Source organism: Budorcas taxicolor, chromosome 11 (assembly GCF_023091745.1).
Source record: "Budorcas taxicolor isolate Tak-1 chromosome 11, Takin1.1, whole genome shotgun sequence".
Lineage (NCBI taxonomy): Eukaryota > Metazoa > Chordata > Mammalia > Artiodactyla > Bovidae > Budorcas > Budorcas taxicolor.
In genome coordinates this window covers 21,373,716-21,393,473 of record NC_068920.1, presented here as the reverse complement: position 1 = coordinate 21,393,473, position 19,758 = coordinate 21,373,716, and the positions used below count along the sequence as shown (strand labels likewise).

Here is a 19,758-nt window from a genome sequence, read left to right as displayed (position 1 = left end):
GGTCCTGGCACACACAAGGAGGTGCTAGCGGAACTGGAGCTCTCCACTGAACAGCTGACCACTAAAGGCTGAAAAGAAAGCAGAGACTAGATACACAGATGAGTTCCAGACAGTTTGGAAAGGGAAGGTCTAGACTAGCTGGCTAAAGGAAAGAAAAATTTCTGATTTCAGGATAATCACTCAAGAGTAACAGCTGTCATGAATCAGGGAACTCAAGCCGGGCTCTGTGACAACCTAGAAGGGTGGGATGGGGTGGGTGGGGGGAGGGAGGCTCAAGAAGGAGGGGACATACATATACCTATGACTCAGCCATCTTGATGTGTGGCAGAAACCAACACGATATTGTAATTATCCTTAAAAACAAATACACTCAAAAATAAAAGTAACAGCTCTCTAGCCCTCTCTCACCACAACTAAAGAAAGCCCACAGACAGCAACAAAGACCAGAACAGCCAAAAATTTGTTAATTCATTAATTTTTTAAAAAGTAACAGCTCTAATCCTAGACTATGGTCCTTTCACGTGGGCTGTGGACCACTCTGCGCCCAGAAGCATTAGCTGGAACTGAAAGGGAGGCAGTTTGCAGGTGAACCTCATCCTGACCTGAAGCAGGGGTGGAAATGCTAAGATTTCCTTGAGAGTTGTGGTCCCATCCAAGACCAAGAGCAAGCAAGTTAGTTGCATGAGAGGGACAGAATCTGAGGAGTGAGGCAAATAGATAAGGAAGCAAAGTACAATGAAGTCTAAAAGAAGGGCCAGTCATCAAAAGGAAACAGATGCAATCATTTTTCACTGAAGGCAATAAATATTAGGTAAATATTTCAAATCATTCTATATTTCATTCCTTTCTTTATTGAGCTCCTACCACAATTTATTAGCAAATTTGCAAAACAAGCATTACCCCACAAAGGGGGAAAGGGAGGAGGGCAAAAGGGAAAAAAAAAGGCTGATTTAAGAGTTTATTATCTTCAATTTAGAACTGACCATCGTTTCAAGGCAGCCAGCACTCCCACGTCCCACCTTTAACACATTCTGCTTCAAACCCATACCTATTGTCTTTCCTTTGTACATTATAAAGTCATCATTTCCTTTATGCGCTACATTGTAAATGATTTCTCCATTGGCAAACACAATACCTCTTGCAGCTCACTGAACCTTCAAAGCAAGCAGCCTTACTGAATATTTAGTATGTCCTAGGCATGACAAGGAGAAGGCAATGGCACCCCACTCCAGTACTCTTGCCTGGAAAATCCCATGGACGGAGGAGCCTGGTAGGCTGCAGTCCATGGGGTCGCTAGAGTCGGACGTGACTGAGTGACTTCACTTTCACTTTTTACTTTCATGCACTGGAGAAGGAAATGGCAACCCAGTCCAGTGTTCTTGCCTGGAGAATCCCAGGGACGGGGAAGTCTGGCGGGCTGCGGTCTCTGGGGTCGCACAGAGTCGGACACGACTGAATCGACTTAGTAGCCGCAGCAGCAGGCATGACGAATTTTTTAAAAGAGCCTATTGTCTGTAAGAAGTATTTGACGTACATCCGAAAATACCAAACCTGATGAATTCTCCAAAAAAAAGTTTTGGAAACGCCTACTGGCTTAAGGAAATCAACCTTTCCCCAAACTGGACAAATCCCCTTGAGAGCAAATGACCCTGTATTTTACAGATCCCCCTGTCTGTTGCCCATTTAGTTGTAACCACTACAAGGCAGGGCCTTCGTCTAGTTCTTTCACTCACTGGGCTAATCCACTGCATGGAACATAACTCACACTCAGTAAACACTGGCTAGAAGAACAGAAGTCGCTCAACATAGAAAACCAAAGCATTATGCATTTGTGAAATATCCTCGGTGCAAAAATATTTTTAAAAATTAAAGAAATGGATTTGATTAGGTTTTCAGCCAACACCTACAAGTCTTTCTACACTGACGTTTGTCTGGCATTTAACACATTATTTGGTGGAAAAGAAGACCCGTAAGAGAGCCATCTCAATGACTCTCATCTGGGAAACCCTGGACCATGGTATTAGAATTCTGACTGAGTATCACTGTGCCTTTACCTACTGGCCAGGCTTCCCAGGAAACTTCTTGACCTTTCTAAGACTCATATTTTCCTGATCTGCATAATAGAATAGGATTGCTATAAGATTATCTGATGACAGCTAACATTTATTATTTACTCTTTGCTAGAAACTGCTTAATTCTTTATAGGTATATAAAGATTGCCAGGAGAAAAACCAATCACCTCAGATATGCAGATGACACCACCCTTATGGCACAAAGTTAAGAGGAACTAAAAAGCATCTTGATGAAAGTGAAAGAGGAGAGTGAAAAAGTTGGCTTAAAGCTCAACATTCAGAAAATGAAGATCATGGCATCTGGTCCCATCACTTCTTGGGAAATAGATGGGGAAACAGTGGAAACAGTATCAGACTTTATTTTTTGGGGCTCCAAAATCACTGCAGATGGTGACTGCAGCCATGAAATTAAAAGACGCTTACTCCTTGGAAGAGAAGTTATGACCAACCTAGATAGCATATTCAAAAGCAGAAACATTACTTTGCCAACTAAGGTCCATCTAGTCAAGGCTATGGTTTTTCCAGTGGTGATGTATGGATGTGAGAGTTGGACTGTGAAGAAAGCTGAGCACTGAAGAATTGATGCTTTTGAACTGTGGTGTTGGAGAGTACTCTTGAGAGTCCCTTGGACTGCAAGGAGATCCAACCAGTCCATTCTGAAGGAGATCAGCCCTGGGATTTCTTTGGAAGGAATGATGCTAAAACTGAAACTCCAGGACTGTGGCCACCTCATGCGAAGTGTTGACTCATTGGAAAAGACTTTGATGCTGGGAGGGATTGGGGGCAGGAGGAGAAGGGGACGACAGAGGATGAGATGGCTGGATGGCATCACTGACTCGATGGACGTGAATCTGAGTGAACTCCAGGAGTTGGTGATGGACAGGGAGGCCTGGCATGCTGCGATTCATGGGGTTGCAAAGAGTCAGACATGACTGAGCGACTGAACTGAAGAGAATATTTTCCAAATTTGTTATATAAACACAGAATCTCATTTAATTCTCACAACAACCCTATGACTATTCTCTCCATTCTATAGATGAGGGAATGGAGGCAGCTGGACATTTAGCTATAGGCCCAAGTCACACTGGTCAGTGAGGACCAATACCAGGGCTAAAATTTATGTAGTCTGGCTCCAAAGCTGGTGCCCCCAACCTCGGCTATGCTTGCAACTATGGCCCTAGATTGTCTCTAGGCCCAGAAAAATGTGACATTCCTGCCTCCCAGGAGAAGAACTGGGTATCTGTGATGCAGAAGGGATCATTTTTGTTTACACACCCTTATATATCTCTGGGACTTTATGCTTTAGGAATATACGCCCTATTCAGAAAAATAATGTACTCCCAAAAGGTTTTGTGAAAGCTGAAATTGCTATAAGAATTGAGAAACTCAGCAATGATGCCACCCTTTATGTAAAGAGTTGAGTGGTGGATGTCATTTTCATTGTTGTTTAATTGCTAAACGTGTCCAACTCTTCATGACCCCATGGACTGTAGCCCACCAGGCTCTTCTCCCCATGGAGTTTTCCAGGAAAGAATACCGGAGTGGGCTGCCACTTCCTTCTCCAAGGGATCTTCCCGACCAAGGGATCGAACCCACATCTTCTGCATTGGCAGGCGGATTCTTAACCACTGAGCCACCTGGGAAGCGTGTCATTTTCATTATTTAACACTAAAAGCATGGTAAAATCTTAGAATCACACAAAAGGCCATTCATGTACCTGTTTACTACATGGTGAAGTTCCTAAAATAATCATTGTATTGGTTCTTTTTCTCCACTTGCAAGGTTTCATCAACCGTGCAGGAGCGTGCTCATCTCAGGGCTTCTGCACTTGCTGTTTCCCCACCAGGAGCCTTCGTCTCCCATTTATCCAGAGGCTCCACCCTTGCCTCCCTCCTTCCCATCCACACTTCAATATCATCTGCTCAATCATCTTCTAAACACGACACTTCCTTTATTTTTCTCTATAGCACATACCCCCATGCAATGACACACGATGTTTTTACTTATTTGTTTTACTGTCTCCCCACTGCAGGCTCCTCGAATGACAGCTTCATGGAATTTCTGACTCTGCAAGTCACTGCTGCTTCCTCAGCCCCTGGAAGAGAGGACCCTCATTGAATTATTGAACGAATGAATGGACTCTGGCCTATGGAATCCTCCTAAGGTGAACACTCTGAGACTCTTAAATTGAAAAATGCATCTGTTTTACAGGGCCAGCTTCAGGAAAGCATGAGGAGTGACCAGCATAGTATATTCTAAGAGAGAGAAAATTCTTTAGTCCAAAGTGTCACAGCAAGTAAGTCTGCCTTTGCAAATCCATTCTTCAGGGGTCTTCTGGAAACCTTTCAAACGTGTTACATCAAGCTTGCTCATTTGAACTGAGCTGGTGAAGTGGAAAAACCATGGAGATTGAATTCAGACAACAGATTTCCATGCCAGCATGGCCAGCAAGATATTTAACCTCCCTAAATTTCCTAATTTACACACACCAGGAAGTTGATAATTGGTTGGTTAACTTTATAAACATCTCATAAGACTTACATTGGTCGAAGAGGATCAAATGAGTTTACAAGCAAAGCACTCAGTCAATGCAGAGTATTTTCTAACAAATTGTAAACTCTAAGAAGGAGTAACGTAACAGATGTTTCTCTCAAAGTTCTCACCAAAATAGCTAGTAAAAATTAAGTGAAATTTAAAGACCAGAAGAGAAAAGCAAATTTAATACAAAGTATGAACTTAAAATATCACTTAAATTAATACCATGTTCCTTAAACTTTGCATTTTTAAGCTTTATGAAGCAAATCTGTAACAAAATCTACAGAAAAAAGTGTGGTATGGCTGCCAGTTTAAGAATTTCCAGAGAGTGGGGGGAAAAGTTTTTAACATCACATGTTCCGTCAGAGCAAAGCACAACCAACCTGACAAGTCACCCAGAAAATTCAATGGAAACAAGCATCTATTTAACATCAAAGAAGCAGCAGTGACTAGCTGGTTGATAAGAGAAAGGGAAAAAAAAAACACTGCAAAGTCAAAACCCTCTTGCTGCCTCTTTTTGTCATTTATAAAAGTTACAATGACTTCTTTCCTTGGAATATTGAAAGTATACAATCTTCTGGAGGCCAGTCAACTTTCATTGAAAGGGTTGGGAATGTCTGACAGATGTTCAACAGTAATTTGTAATTTGCATTACAAATCAGAGCCTGTGAGAACAGAAGAGGTCTGAGCAGCCAGTCCAACTCTCTCATTTTATACAGAAAGAAACTGACACATTGGCAAATTAAATGGCTTTCCCGATTCTCATAGTCATGCATTAAAAATAGACACCAGGGTGTAAGTGTTTCATGTAATGTGGAAATTACTTTTTTTAGGAAAAAAAAATTTTTTTCCTTCCTAGTCCAAAGGACTTAAACACACTGGATGAATGGGTTAAATAAACAGCTTGATCACCTTCTCAGGATCTTTTATCAGAGCCTTCTAAAGCTCCTTACTAGTTCAATAGGGATTTTTCATATAAGGGAGAGTTACAGCCTTTTTCTCCCTTTCAAGTTGAAAATCCTGAGGCTGATCATTGTAGCAGATTCAGGTTGCTATTGTGCGCCTCTCTTGAGGTAGTCGCAAGACCCTGTATAAATAAATGTAAGATATTCACCTGAGAAATATTTTCTTAACTTTATTGCAACTATATGTAAAACCACCCTCAACTTTAAGAGGCAAACATTGACCTTTTTTTGGAGAGACGTTTTTGCCTCCACGTGAAAGCATCATTCTTATAACCTTCAAATTATTCAGTCATCAGCTTCATGTATGCTGGAAGAGACGCCAATAAATTCAAAGGGAGATGATTTAAGAATAACAAAACCACCTACAGGAAGCAAATAATAAAGCTAACATCCAGACTCATAGTTTCCAAGTGTTTGGGTACCATTTACTATTAAAAAGAGTTTACCTAGTAATGCCAAGGGAAACCAGAGCTTTATATCAGCTACGCAGGCAGAAGCTCAGACATACGAGAAGGCTTCAGAGAAGCCTTAAGATGGCCCTAAATATCACAGTTACACCTGCTAATTAATACAGCTTACTATGTGCTAAGTATTCTACCATCTGTTACCCCACCTAATTCAAACAACAACCTTGCCAATTGGAAATATCATCCTCATTTTGGAGATGAGAAAACTAAGACTCAGACAGGTCAGTCATTTGGCCCAGATCACTCAACCTTCCTAGCACAGTGGGCAGTGCTTCTCATAATCTGAAGGTCCTGAGTTCGAGACTCATAGAGGGCAGGTTTTGGGGCTTCCCAGATGGCGCTAGTGGTAAAGAACCTGCCTGTCAATGCAGCAGATATAAGATTATGGTGCAGGTTCGATCCCTGGGTTGGGAAGATCCCCTGAAGGAGGGGATGGCAATTCGTTCCAATATTCTTGGGTAGAGAATCCAATGGACAAAGGAGCCTGGAGGGCTATGGTCCGTAGGGTCACAAAGAGTCGGACACAACGGAAGCAAGTTAGCACACATGCACCAAGCTAAGGGTCAAGGAACCAAGATTTATACCTGGTCTGTCTAATGCTGAGGCCAGAATTCTTTCTCCATGTGACTTCTACCCCTGCTAGCCTTAAATTTGGACCAGTGTTTGGTCTCCTTAAACATCTTTAAGAAATGTCTTGCTTATCCGAGAGAATGACACACTCTTCAGCTAACATATTCACTCAGATGAGCATCCCAGATTAACAGTTACTGTCATCTAAAAGAAAGCAGAGGGCTTCCCTGGTGGTCCAGCAGTTAACAATCTGCCTGCCTATGGAGGGGACACAGGTTCAATCCCTGGTCCGAGAAGATCCCACAAGCTGCCACATGGCAACTAAGTTCCAGGCCCTCTAGAGCCCAGGAGCTAAAACTACTGAGCCCACGGGCTGCAACTACGAAGCCTGCACACCCCAGCGCCTGTGCTCCGCAACAAGAGAGACCACCACGAGAAGCCCAGGCACCACCACCATAGACTACCCCTCTCGCCGCAACTAGAGAAAGCCTGAGTGCAGCAGCGAAGACCCAGCACAGCCAGAAATAAATTTTTTTACAAAAATAAAGCTGACTCTGCAGGGAAAGACCAAAGAATAGGAATTATTCACCTGTGCCCAACAAAGCGGAAAAAATAAAAGGACGGGGTGTGGGGCTCACTGACCTCTGATAGCATGACAGTGATATCCAGGCAGCGAGCCACCCTGACCCCACCGTATACATTTTTCATATTTTGAACTAACAGATTAAGTTACAAAGAAGTTCTGTCCCAGCCACTCTGTTAATAGAGCTCTTTTGGAAAACACATTTGGGGAAACTCACAAGTGAATATACAGAAGCCTGTGGACAGGAAGAAACTCAAGAACTTGACGATGCTGTTCCACAGGATGAGTTAAAGAGCATTCAGGAATTCCTGGTTGATTAGTATTGAGGCTGCGAGTCCATCCATGCAGCCAATATAATCAAGCACATATTACGTGGCTCTTCCCAGACACGATTTCCAACTACTACGTCCTAAGGCTACACCAGGGAAACCAGAAATGTCTTCATCTTTGGCCTGAGGAGTTCAGGGACTGTCTTTGGCAGGGAGCCTTTTGCTGTTTTGGTTCTAGCTGGTAAAGAAGTTGACCTGCGACTTCAGAGTTGTAAGAAATAAGAGTTTTAAGGTCCAAGGAGGACCTGTGAGGATGGGACAAAATCATTACAGGGGTGAAAGAAGCTATGCCCCCCTTAATCAGAGCAAGGAGTAGAGTGAGTTGGAAGCGCATCTGTCTTCTCTGCTCAGGACACAGAATATTTCTTTAGGGGTGCTTTCTACTTTCTCTTTTAATAGAATAAAAAGATAAATGGGATTTAAGCATGCTGAAAAGAAAGCGGACAACTTTTATGTTCCAAAGAATATGTTTTAATTATCTCTTTTCCAAAGATTCTGATTATATACAGGTTTTTCAGGGACATGTCATGATATAAAAGTGAGCGAGATATGTTTGTTTGTTTTACTAAACATTAAGTACAAGGAAAGTTATCAGAGAAGGTTAAAAAATAATAATAATGTGGAAATTATCCCAGAAATAATATCATGCCTAACAAATATAACCTGAAATAAATCTATCACCCTTCTCTATACAACCAAGTTATCTTTTTAGTCATAACTATAAAAGAAAACAGTGGCCAGAAAAGGGGCTTTGGCAGGGACTTTTATTTTATTGAACTCAATACATATATATAACTATGTCAATAAAAAATAAAGAATAGAAAAAAGAAATTTTCATTCAAAAAAGGAGGAAAAGTAATGAATCAAATACCCCTTCAATACTTTAATATATTTTTTAGAATAAAAGGGGAAAAACAGATCTACATACCAGTCTCTCTCTATATATATGATCAATGGATGTGAATTATCTATATACATGATGAATAATATTACCATAATTGAATAAGAAATTTTAACAAAAATGAAATGTCTAAAGAAGTTACAGTTTGGAGAAACCACTAAATCACTGATGTGATATTGATTCTTTTTTTTCTTTCTTTAATTTTAAAACAACTTTTAAAATAAATGTTAATTTTAAAGATGTTACTCAAATTCAAGAAAACACGTCATGTGTAGGCTAAAATACAGACATGGTGATTGAGCTGAACTGAAAAGACGGTGCTTTATCAGGAAGAAACTCAAGAACTTGACGATGCTGTTCCACAGGATGAGTTAAAGAGCATTCAGGAATTCCTGGTTGATTAGTATTGAGGTGCTTTATCAGGCAGGAGGCAGGGAGGTTCCCTCCGATATATAACATCAGTACCAGTGAATGTCTTGTCAAATTACCTTATCCAGGAGTACCTTTAACCCAGGAAACAACTGCTTAAGCCAAAGCCCTCCTTTCAGCATTGACCAAATCACAAAGCAAATGCAGAAGTTACATGGGGAAGCGAGAAGATATTTTGCAGGACTGGAGCAACAGTGGAGGTTTTGTGGCCAGGGGGACCCCTACTTCCAAAGTCCCAATTCTCTAAGTAGCAAAAGGAAGAGAAACTCCTGCAGCTGAAATGACTCAAGAAGGAACTTGAGAGAATTTAACATCTCTGCGTGCTTCCTCCCACTGAAGGTTTTTCTGATGAACACAGTATGAAAACACAACAACCTAAATGGACTCAATGGACTGAACCCAAAGAAAATGTCTTCCTAAGCTCAGAGGGCATCCAAATACTATCAAAACTGTCAAATGCTTGTCTGAATTAAAGATGAGAAGGAAATGGGGGAGGGGAGAAAGTCCATAAGAAACAAAGACCCACTGAAATGCTAAGGCCAAAGATGGAGAATTTGGCTCTGCCAGTTCTTCCTCTGAGTTAATCAAGACTCACCCCCGGCTTTCCAGTCCTGGTGCTTGCTATTACTTATAGTGCATGGTGGTCCACTTAATTTCTCCCCATCAACAGAAACAATCCCTAAACAGCTAGGATCCACATTCTAGGATCTTTGAATGTGGCACAATTTTCTTGCTTTTTAAGGAAATTATCTCAAATTGTGGTTGGAGGAAAAAAACTGGCTAAGCAGTCTTTTAAAAGTTCAGAACAGTCTAAATTATGGGTTTGGACACACAAGAAGAAGAAAGTTTTGTTTTAATCTGATTTTAAACTGAATTAGTCAAGGCTGCTACAAACATGAACTATGTAATTAGAGTAATCTACTCAGTGAATACATCTACAATAAAGGAATATACATTCAGAACAAAGGGCAGATACTCAAAAGCTTTTTTTCTGCTTTCTCCACTACTATTTTTTTTACTTTTGCAACAGGAAACACAAATACTATATTGCATATTTAGTACACACAAAAAATACCTGATAGTAAATAAACTTAAAATTCTATTTCTTACAAAATACACTTATCACTTCTTGTAAAACAAATGGATTCTTCCTGTGGGTGATGGGGAATTGTTTTCAAAGTTTTACTAAACACACTTATTTATTTTTAATGTAGGTCTCACAAAGGTAAATCAATCACACTAACAATACATGTAACAGGAGGAAATTAATGCTGCCATAATAATCATTTTTTAATGGTTTTAATTTTTACAATCAACTTTTAAATAATAATGTCTTGTCTATTAAACATTTTCAAAAGCCACACTTCATGGAGTTATTATTCTCACTTAAAGTTTAGGACTGAAAAGAATCGCAAAGTTTACTGAAAAGCAGGGAAGGGAAACAAAAATCAAATTTACACTCAAAAAGTGAGGTTTTTTTATTATGTCATACCAGCAGAAAGGGGGCATAAGTGAGCAAGTTTTAGAAAAAAGAAAGCCATGATGCTTGTGAGTTTGAACTTGAACTTGGAAAGTCTCTCTGATGCTCAGCCTAACATCAAATTAACAGGAGGATCCCAGTTTCAAAATTCAAAGAGAACATATACTCTTAAAATGACTTTTCTTTTCATTGAACTTGAAACATAAAAAGCTATGTCAAACACAAAAAGTACACAGTGAATATAACTTTAGGGAACAAATAACTAACTCGTTTAACAAGGAACCAGTTTTCAGAGTTGGTGAAAGAAAGCCGGATTAAGTGATGCATATTAATCACTTCAAGGAAGGTGATTAAAGTGAAAAGATTCCATTGGTCCATCAAATATTAAAATGCAGCATGATGAACACAGCTGCTTTAAAGCCTTGACAATAAATATTAACTTATTCCTCATACAAATTACATGTAAGATGAGGGTTTTATAATACTGGCAGCAAAGTTGCTGTTCCAACAATAAGCAGGCAATATTGTTCCTACGTACTTACAAGAAAAGGTCCTAAGAAGGGAATTTTCAAGTGCGTGTAAAATGTGGTCAGGAACTGGAAGTTGGGACATGGAAAAACTGAAAGGAGTGCAGGTCATTCACTTACCAGTAAGTGATATAAAAATAATCAACTCATTCTATGAAAACATAATGTGGAATTAGGTCAGCAACACAGACCCAGAAACCTCCTTCCTGTCCCCACCCCTCGCAAACTACAGCCAAGGCTGATTGCCTTTTCACCACCAGTCCAGTGTGAAACAGCTAAGAGAGAAGAGTAGTGAGGTGGAAAGAGCCCTGCCTGCTTCAACAGGGGCTGTGAGTATGGAAACCTACGTGGAAGGTCCTTCAGAGTCACGGCCAGGGAAGCTCAGAGCTCCAAGTGAACGTGAGGACGGCTGAGCAGAACAGAAACCATGTCCACAAAGAGCTTCTGTTTTGCGCTGCTTGACCCAGAGGCAGCCTCGGAAACTTCTTCCACATCTCTACCCCCAGAGAATCTGCAAAGAAGAAAGGAAGGAGGCTGCAAAACCCAGCTCTCCTAGGGCTTCCCTGGTGGTTCCGTGGTTCAGAACCTGCCAACAACGCAGGAGACATGGGTTCGATCCCTGGTCCGGGAGGCTCCCATAGGCTGCAGAGCAACGGAGCCTGTGTGCCACAACTATTGATCCTGCGGCTCTAGAGCCCAGGAGCCGCAACTACTGAGCACACTTGCCACAACTACAGAAGCCCAAACGTTCTAGAGCTCTGCAACAAGAGAAGCCGCCGCCATGAGAAGCCCGCACAGCACAAGAGTGTCCCCTACTCATTGCAACTAGATAAAACCTCATGCAGCAACGAAGACTCAACACAGCCAGAAATAAATACAAATTATTATTATTTTTTTAATCCAGTTCTCCCCACACCATTGCAAGACTCCAGGTGGGCTAGCCACCTGAGATGCTTTAAATGACAGTGAGCAAAAGGAGGTGTCCTGACTGGTGCTGGTGAAGACCACCGAGAGCAGGGCTGGCTCGTCCCACCACCTCCTTGTAACCCCAGCTCCCTCTTCTCTCCTTCCTTCTCCCCACATGCCTGGGGCCTTGCGGGTGTCTGAATAAGGCTGCTGTACCTGTACTCCAGAACTTACCCCACCCTGGACTCCAACTGCATAAGTCCTATCTGCTTAATTCTGTTGAGGGTGCTGGAGAACCAGAAGGTGACATGAATTCACATTCAAGTGTGAATAAGTAACACGCGTTCTCCCTACCTCAACACTCACCCCCAACTCTTCCACTATGAAATCAAGTTACTCTCCTAGTCCCTGTGTTTTGGAGACAAGGAACTGGGGGACAGGTAGGGTGATCAGTGATAAACCACACCCCTCCCAGGCCACTGGAAATGTAAAGGAAAAAGCCAAGCATCAAGGTAAGTTGCTGTTCTTATTTTATCTGAGTCAGGTCATCATCATCAATTCCTTGCTCATTGCTGACCTGGGACATTTTTTAATTCCCAGTGTTCGACACTTTTGCCCCACAAAAGTAGGGGAATGAATTTGCATTTTATAATTTTCTTGACAGTTTTTTCATCGCTTTTTACTATAGTGGCCAAAATACCAGCCAGCCATCTGGCACATGCTAATCCAAACAGAGTTCTGCACCTTGCTACAATCCTTGAGAAAGATATAATTTTCTTTTAACTGACTCATTGGAAAAGACCCTGATGCTGGGAAAGACTGAAGGCAGGAGGAGAAGGGGATGACAAAGGATGAGACGGTTGGATGGCATCACCGACTCGATGGACATGAGTTTGAGCAAGCTCCAGGAGTTGGTGATGGTCAGGGAGGCCTGGCGTGCTGCAGTCCATGGGGTCACAAAGAGTCAGACACGACTAAGCGACTGAACTAAACTGAACTGAGGATCCAAAACTAAGCAGAAGTGGGTACAGCTGAGGGACATGGAGAGAGTTCATGGCCATGTTCAAATCTCTGTCCACCCCCAAGACTTTCCACTTATGTGAGCCCACAAATTCCCTTTTTTGCATCTGATAATTTGAATGGAATCTCAGCCACCTGCAACTAAGAGAGACTTGACTGAGAAGCTAAAAAATGATCTTGTTAAAAAGGACAGTGGAAATATTGATATCCATTGGATTCATCTCTTCTCCCCAGTGTTATTTTTAAGGACAAGCAGTAAAATAAATTTTGGGATAAATGACTGAGGAAAGGTTTGTACTCCTTAAGCACACAAAGGTTCTCTAAGGAACAGCAAAAATGGGTTTAGGAAATACTATCTTGAACTCAAGCCAACGTGTCCATCAAAGACTTTAGGATGTGTTGAAAGATCTGAGAGCTCCATCTCTTGAAGGCACTTCTGCTTTCCCCAAGGTATATCTGCCCCTGGACCCCAGAGCAGACAGGACCAGGGTCTATGTTCCCTCCATCCACACCTGGGAAAGCCTGCTGTCCACCTGGAACCCGTGTCCTCCCTTGAAAGATGCTGGGCATCAGCATATTAGTAAGGTCATCTCCTCATAACCTGAACCCTGGCTCTCTTAGCATTTATGATTTCATCGTGGTTTATATCGACATTTGTTTCACCAACTGGTCCTTAAAAAGCTCAAAGGAACAGAGGATTGGATAAAGAAAATATGGTACATATATACAATGGAGTAATATTCAGCCGTTAAAAAGAATGAAATAATGTCATTTGGAGCCCTGCGGATGGACCTAGAGAATGCGATACTGAGTGAAGTAAGTCAGAAAAGCAGAAATATTGTACGACATCCATTATACATGGAATCTAAAAAGAAATGATACAAACGAACTTACTTATAAAACAGAAAGATACTCATAGATTTACAAAATAAACTTATGGGTGCTGCAGGGAAGAAATAATTAGGGAATTTGGGGAGGTGAAATACACACTGCTGTATTCAAAATGGATAACCAACAAGGGTCTACTGTATAGCACATGGAACTCTACTCAATGTTATATGCCGGCCTGGATAGGCGGGGAGTTTGGGGGAGAAAGGATACGTGTATATGTATGGCGAAGTCCCTTCAGTGTGCGCCTGAAACCGCCTCAACAATGTGAATCGGCTCTCCTCCAATACAAAATAAGAAATTTAAAGTTTGCGGGGGAAAAGCTTGAAGGAAACACTTGTACATTCACGTCACCAATCATAGCACCTGCCCCAAACTAGGCATTCAGTACAGGTCTAATGAATGGATGGGCAGCGACTTCCTGCCCTCCAAACCTTCTAGGATGATACCCTTGCCTATGTGCCCAGGTTCCCTGGAGTGAGACGCATCCCAACCCCTGCCTTCCCTCCTCTCTAGTTCAGCCTCAGGGTACCCCCCTTCCCCTACTCTGCCTGCTGTTCCCAAGGTGCAGCTCAGACGTTATGAGTCACGAAGAAATTGCCAAGAGATCAAAGTTTCCCTTGGGATCACCTTCATTTTGATTTCACCAACACAAATGGAGAACTACAAAGTGTCAAAAACTTCCAAGATCTGAAAAGAGTTAGCAGGCAGGAGTTACTGCATGTATGTGACTGTCAACTTGAAGCATGATCTCACAGAGGCACCTGCTGATACACGGCACGCAGACACACACACACACAGACATGCACACACACACACACACACAAGATTACTGAAAATGTTACCAATGAGAAATGTGCCAAGAGTCACTTTTTATGTGTCTATACGACAGGAGTCGTATAACTCCACCAACCAAATCATTCTCCTTCCAACGGAGATGAATGTTGCTAACATTTCATTTTTCATGTCAAGGGTACCCCATTCAACGTGTTTATTTTAGAAGCAGAACTCAGTTAGGAATGTCAGAGAATTCTTAGAGATCTAAACTGTGCCGCAACAATATTTAGTCAAATGCCAGATCCCTAAGTTGTCTTGTCTCAAATATCTGAAGGCAGCGAGGGCTTGTATCTGTCTGGCAAACGTTCATCCCAGGTGTTTTCATAACCTCAGAAATAAACTAATTGGACTTAAATGAAAATCTCCAGTGAGTTTTTTGGCCTCTTACTGTTTATCTAGACTGAATCCTAGCAGCAAAGTCAATGAATATAAACATCTGACCATCGTTATTGCTTCCAGGGAAGTCTGAGGTTGGGGAGCAGTGCTTGTGTGAGTATTTTCTAGCAGGTGACAAAGACCTATCTGTTTCTAGGGTAAAATAAGCCATTGTAAAGAACTTGATCAGGGCCCCAAAACAGGGAACCACCAACCTCTCCACTTTCTCCTGAATCAAGTTTTCCCAGTGTCATGGAATTTTATGATGTGAGTTGAAAGTAATTTCTAAACAGGGCACCGATTTGTGAACGTAAGTTTAAGACTAGCCAATGTTAGGCGTGAAAGTCAGAGTGAGAGAATATTAGACTTGAAAAAGATGACTGAATCATTGAGTTCAAGCCACCCCTTTACTAACAGAGAGGCTCAGAAAGATAAGATCTTCCACAGTCACAGAGCCAGAGCCAGAAGCAGGGGCTCCAGACTAGATGAAGAATCAGTGTTTTTCCCACTACTGATACTGCTGCCCTGAAGACTGGAGTCCTTGCCTAATAATCCACCCACAAAAGTGAAGTCGCTCAGTCGTGTCTGACTCTTTGTGACCCCATGGACAGTAGCCCACCTGGCTCCTCCATTCATGGAATTTTCCAGGCAAGAGTACTGGAGTGGATTGCCATTTCCTTCTCCGAGGGATCTTCCTGACCCAGGGATCAAACCCAGGTCTCCTGCATTGCTGATCTGAGTTATCAGGGAAGTCTTAACACATATAAGAACAATGGTGCCACGTGTATTTAAAACAATATCATCAAGGACTTTCCTGGAGGTCTGGTGGTTAGGACCTCCACTGAAGGGACACTGGTTTGATTCCAACAGCCAGGGAACTAAGATCCCACATGCCGTGGGGTGCAGCCAAAAATAAATAAATAACAATATCATTGGGTTTATCTCCAAAGAAGGACAACGTTATAGTTGTTTTAATGGGCTCTACAGCCCTCCCTCACCCTATCCCTCCACCAAGAAAAAACAAAAAACCCAGTAGTGAGGACAGATTACACCCCAATCTTTATCTCGCCTTAAGGCAGGCACTCCTGAGGATTTAAGGGAAAAAAAGACATGCTGAAGTATCCTTATAAAATAATTATACTTGAATAAAAATAATAATAAAATAAAATAGGATTATCATATCCTCCAGCATGGACGTACACACACACACACTCCAAAACATTTCTGTTGAATTTGATCATGCCCTTAGAACATTTAAAATCAACTGATATGGATTTACCCACATTTTTATAAACATTCACTATTGAATTTTGTATCAAGCTAGTACACTATTTCTTTGTGTAAAGCAGCATGGTTCTTAATTACAGTCTAGAGCGCCCTCTAGTGTTCCTATGTAAAAACTTCTTTTACGATAAGGCTCCATCCTTCCTAGTGATAAACGGCTAGGACTTTTTGCCCTGCACAGTCTTGCTTTAGTCTTATTGCCCTGCCATGTTATTAGGCTTAACATTTGCCTGGGCAATTTCACTTTAATGAATTACTACTAGTCATAGAATTACATTAATAACCGCATTAAAGTCAGACATATTGATTTGGTAGCACTCCACTTTGCGTTTCTATGCTCCTTCCACGGGCCTGTCCAGTAGCAGAGCACAAGGCACGCAAGCCACACCATGGACTGAATGGTGCGCACCTCCAAAAGTCCACAGGCTGAAGCCCCAGTTCCCCGTGGGAGGTAATTAGGTTTAGATGGGGTCACAGGGGTGGGGCCCTCATGATGGAAACCGCGCCTTCACGAGGAAAGCACCAGTCAGTCTGTCTCTGTGTGGCTCTCACTGCAAACACTGAGGACCTAACGAGATGACCATCAGCAAACCAAGAAGCAGGCACTCATCACACACTCTGCTGGCACCTTGATGGACTTCCCAGCCTCCACAATTGTGAGAAAGACATTTCTGTTGTTTAAGCCACCCAATTTATGGTACTTAGTAGCAACTCGGGCTAAAACAAGCAGCAAACAGAGCTGTCATACTACCGTGGTTAAACCTCCAAGATGCTCAGAGATGACCCAAACCTCCCAAACCCTTGCCGAACACTATGGAACTAACATCTCCCTTTCAGGGCACCAGGGCATTTACTTGCCCACAAAAGAAAATGTACTCAAACAGGAGCTGCTACAGTCAGCTAGACCCTCCAGCCTCTGGTGGTGGTGGGAGAACTCTGATAACTGCCATGCTGTGCCCTGTGGGTGTACAAGTTAGGTGTGCCAGGCCCATGTTGGGACCCACAAAACTGCCGAGGCACAGCTGGTGGGGTCAATGGGAAGGTGGGAAATTATGGGGAAGGGGTATGTGAAATATTTGCAGCAGAAAAGAGACTGAAAAAGCTGCGTTAGAGCATGTAACCAACATGGAATTGGTCTCTTTTTTTAGTTTTTTTATTGAAGTATAGTGGTTTGCAATGTTGTGTTAATTTCTGCTGCACAACGTGACTCAGTTATATACACAGATACATTCTCTTTTCATATTCTTTTCCACTATGGTTTATCCCAGGAGATCGGATATAGTTCCCTGTGCTCATTTCTTGTATATCTCTACAACTATTACTTATGTTTCTGTTTGGTATTGCCTTTTTATTTTGTGAAAAAGCCCTTTAACAGCCATGAGCTCAAAAAATAGAAGTTTATATTTAGTAAAATAGTAAAAGTGCTGAATGTCCAACTCTCAAGTAAGTGAACGAGTGTGAAACCGCACAAATGTCATCATTTGCCACATCCCAGAGTCTTGAAGGACAAAGCGATAACAATAATCGAGGGAAAACCCCAAAACACAAACCTGCTGAAGAAGCACTGTAACAGACATCAGAAATTAGTAGCTGTTTTGAGAACCCTGTACTTGTAGTTTGATTTATCACATGCAGCTGTAGAAGGTGCTTACATAACTTTTAGATCCAGTGATTGCTTTTCGAATTGACTTTGCCAGTTTTTTATTTCAAATTTTTGTATTCATGCACAAAAAGGAAAGCAAAAGCCATAATGTGTTGATAGTGAAAGCAGAAGAATTTTATAAACAGTTCGATTTTGCTAATTTTATCTCGGTATCATCAAGGCTTCATTTAGAAAGATGGGTTAATTCCAACAAGCATTTAATTTTTTTTTTTTTTATCTAATTCACGGAATCAAAGCTTTTGGAAAATTAGCCTGTTTAAGATGAAACATCTGACATTACTGAGAATCTTCCTGTAAATTTAGTGTAAAAACTCTACAACTCAGGTTTGTAAACAAAACCTAGAACATTAGAGATTTGTAAATAATACATGTCAGCAAAAACACACTCTTATTTTACACTAAACTTCATTGGCTAAATATAACTGGTCATGCTTTCAGGTCTATAAATAAATAAATAAAAATTAAAATATAAAAAAATTCAACATTAAAAGTAAAAGTACTTGTTTTTTAACCAAAACATATTATGCTTTGATAACATAATTTTGGTGGACTATGGTGTCCATGGCAAAAACAACATTTCACTAAATTAAGATATCTAATTTAAAATTAAGATATGGAGCAGAAAAATAATTGGGATGGGCTAGAGTGTATATATAAAAATAATAATTTTTTTAAAAAGTAGTAATTTCATCCAAAGAAGGTGCGTTATTTTACCAACTGAAATGGAAACTAACATGTCAAATTTACAAAATCTGAACATGTCAAGTAATTAAATTACAAAACTTTTGTAATAAAGCTGATGTTGAATTAAAAAAAAAGAAACACTTCAGCATGGCAGTTCCAGACTTTTCTCTTTGCTTCCCGTCATCAATCTGTGTCCTATGTGTGATATTGAACTTTTCCGTAAATGAGTCCTCTCGATTTGGGGTGCATTTTGTTCAATATCGATTAAAGTTTTCATCAAGAATTCAGGGAGCACCAAAAACCTTCAGCTTTTTAAGCTTTTGGAGAATTACAATTTTTGAAAACAAAACTTGCAAAAGGGAAACAAATGGCACCTAGTTAAACTTAAAAGTTTTGGCACAGCCAAGGAAATCATCAACAAAACAAAAATACAGTCTACTAAATGGGAGAAAATATTTGCAAATGACTGATAAGGTGTTAACATCCAAAATATATAAAAAGCTCATACAACTCAATATCAAAAAAAAAAAAAACCCTGATGTGAAAATGAGCAGAAGACACGAACAGATGGTTTTCCAAAGAAGACAGAGATGGCTAATAAGTACGTGAAATGATGCTCAACATCACGAATCATCAGATAAATGCAAGTAAAAACCGCAATGCAGTATCACTTCACGCAGTATCACTTCAAAATAGCCATCATCAAAAGACCACAAATAACAAATGCTGGCAAAGATGTGGAGAAAGGGGAACCCTTGTACACTGTTGGTGGGAGTGAAAAATTGATGCAGCCACTATGGAAAACAGCACAGAAGTTACTCAAACAACTAAAAATACAGCTACTATATGATCCAGCTATCCCACTCCTGAGCATATATCTGAAGAAAATGAAAAAAAAATTCAAAAAGATACATACTGTTCAAATAAGATATTAACAAAGCTTTAAAAAATAAAAATAAAAAAAAAAGCTTTGTGGGGTTTTTTGCATTAATGTACACAAATTTTTATTTTTTTGAAAGAATTTCATCTTCTAACATGTTTAAATAGAACTATTCTGTGGGCCTATCCATAAAATAAAACCAGTTTTTCAGTCAATATATAATTATGTAAAATATATATAATATATCTCATCTTAGTACCCTTTTTCATTTTTGAAAGCGTACTGGTTTGGACAATAAACCACCCTAACAGCAGCTACCAATCAACCCTGAATACTCACTGGAAGGACTGATACTGAAGCTGA

General features: G+C 40.8%; 1 protein-coding gene across 5 annotated transcripts in view; it reads right to left on the bottom strand.

Annotated features, from left to right (window-relative positions):
• RNF144B (ring finger protein 144B) overlaps positions 1 to 19,758 on the bottom strand; it is a 150,738-nt gene that overhangs the window by 100,295 nt on the left and 30,685 nt on the right. For 2 of the 5 annotated variants that reach the window (XM_052648718.1, XM_052648717.1), the window contains exon 2: positions 4,076 to 4,167. The exons of 2 other annotated variants lie outside the window; for them this stretch is intronic. Coding sequence is in view for 1 of the 3 variants with exons in the window: in XM_052648715.1 (XP_052504675.1) it covers positions 4,047 to 4,052 (6 nt within the window). In the remaining 2 variants the exon portion in view is untranslated. Of the gene's footprint in view, positions 1 to 4,046; positions 4,168 to 19,758 lie in introns of all 5 variants that reach the window. One more of the 5 variants, XM_052648715.1, reaches the window with a different exon arrangement.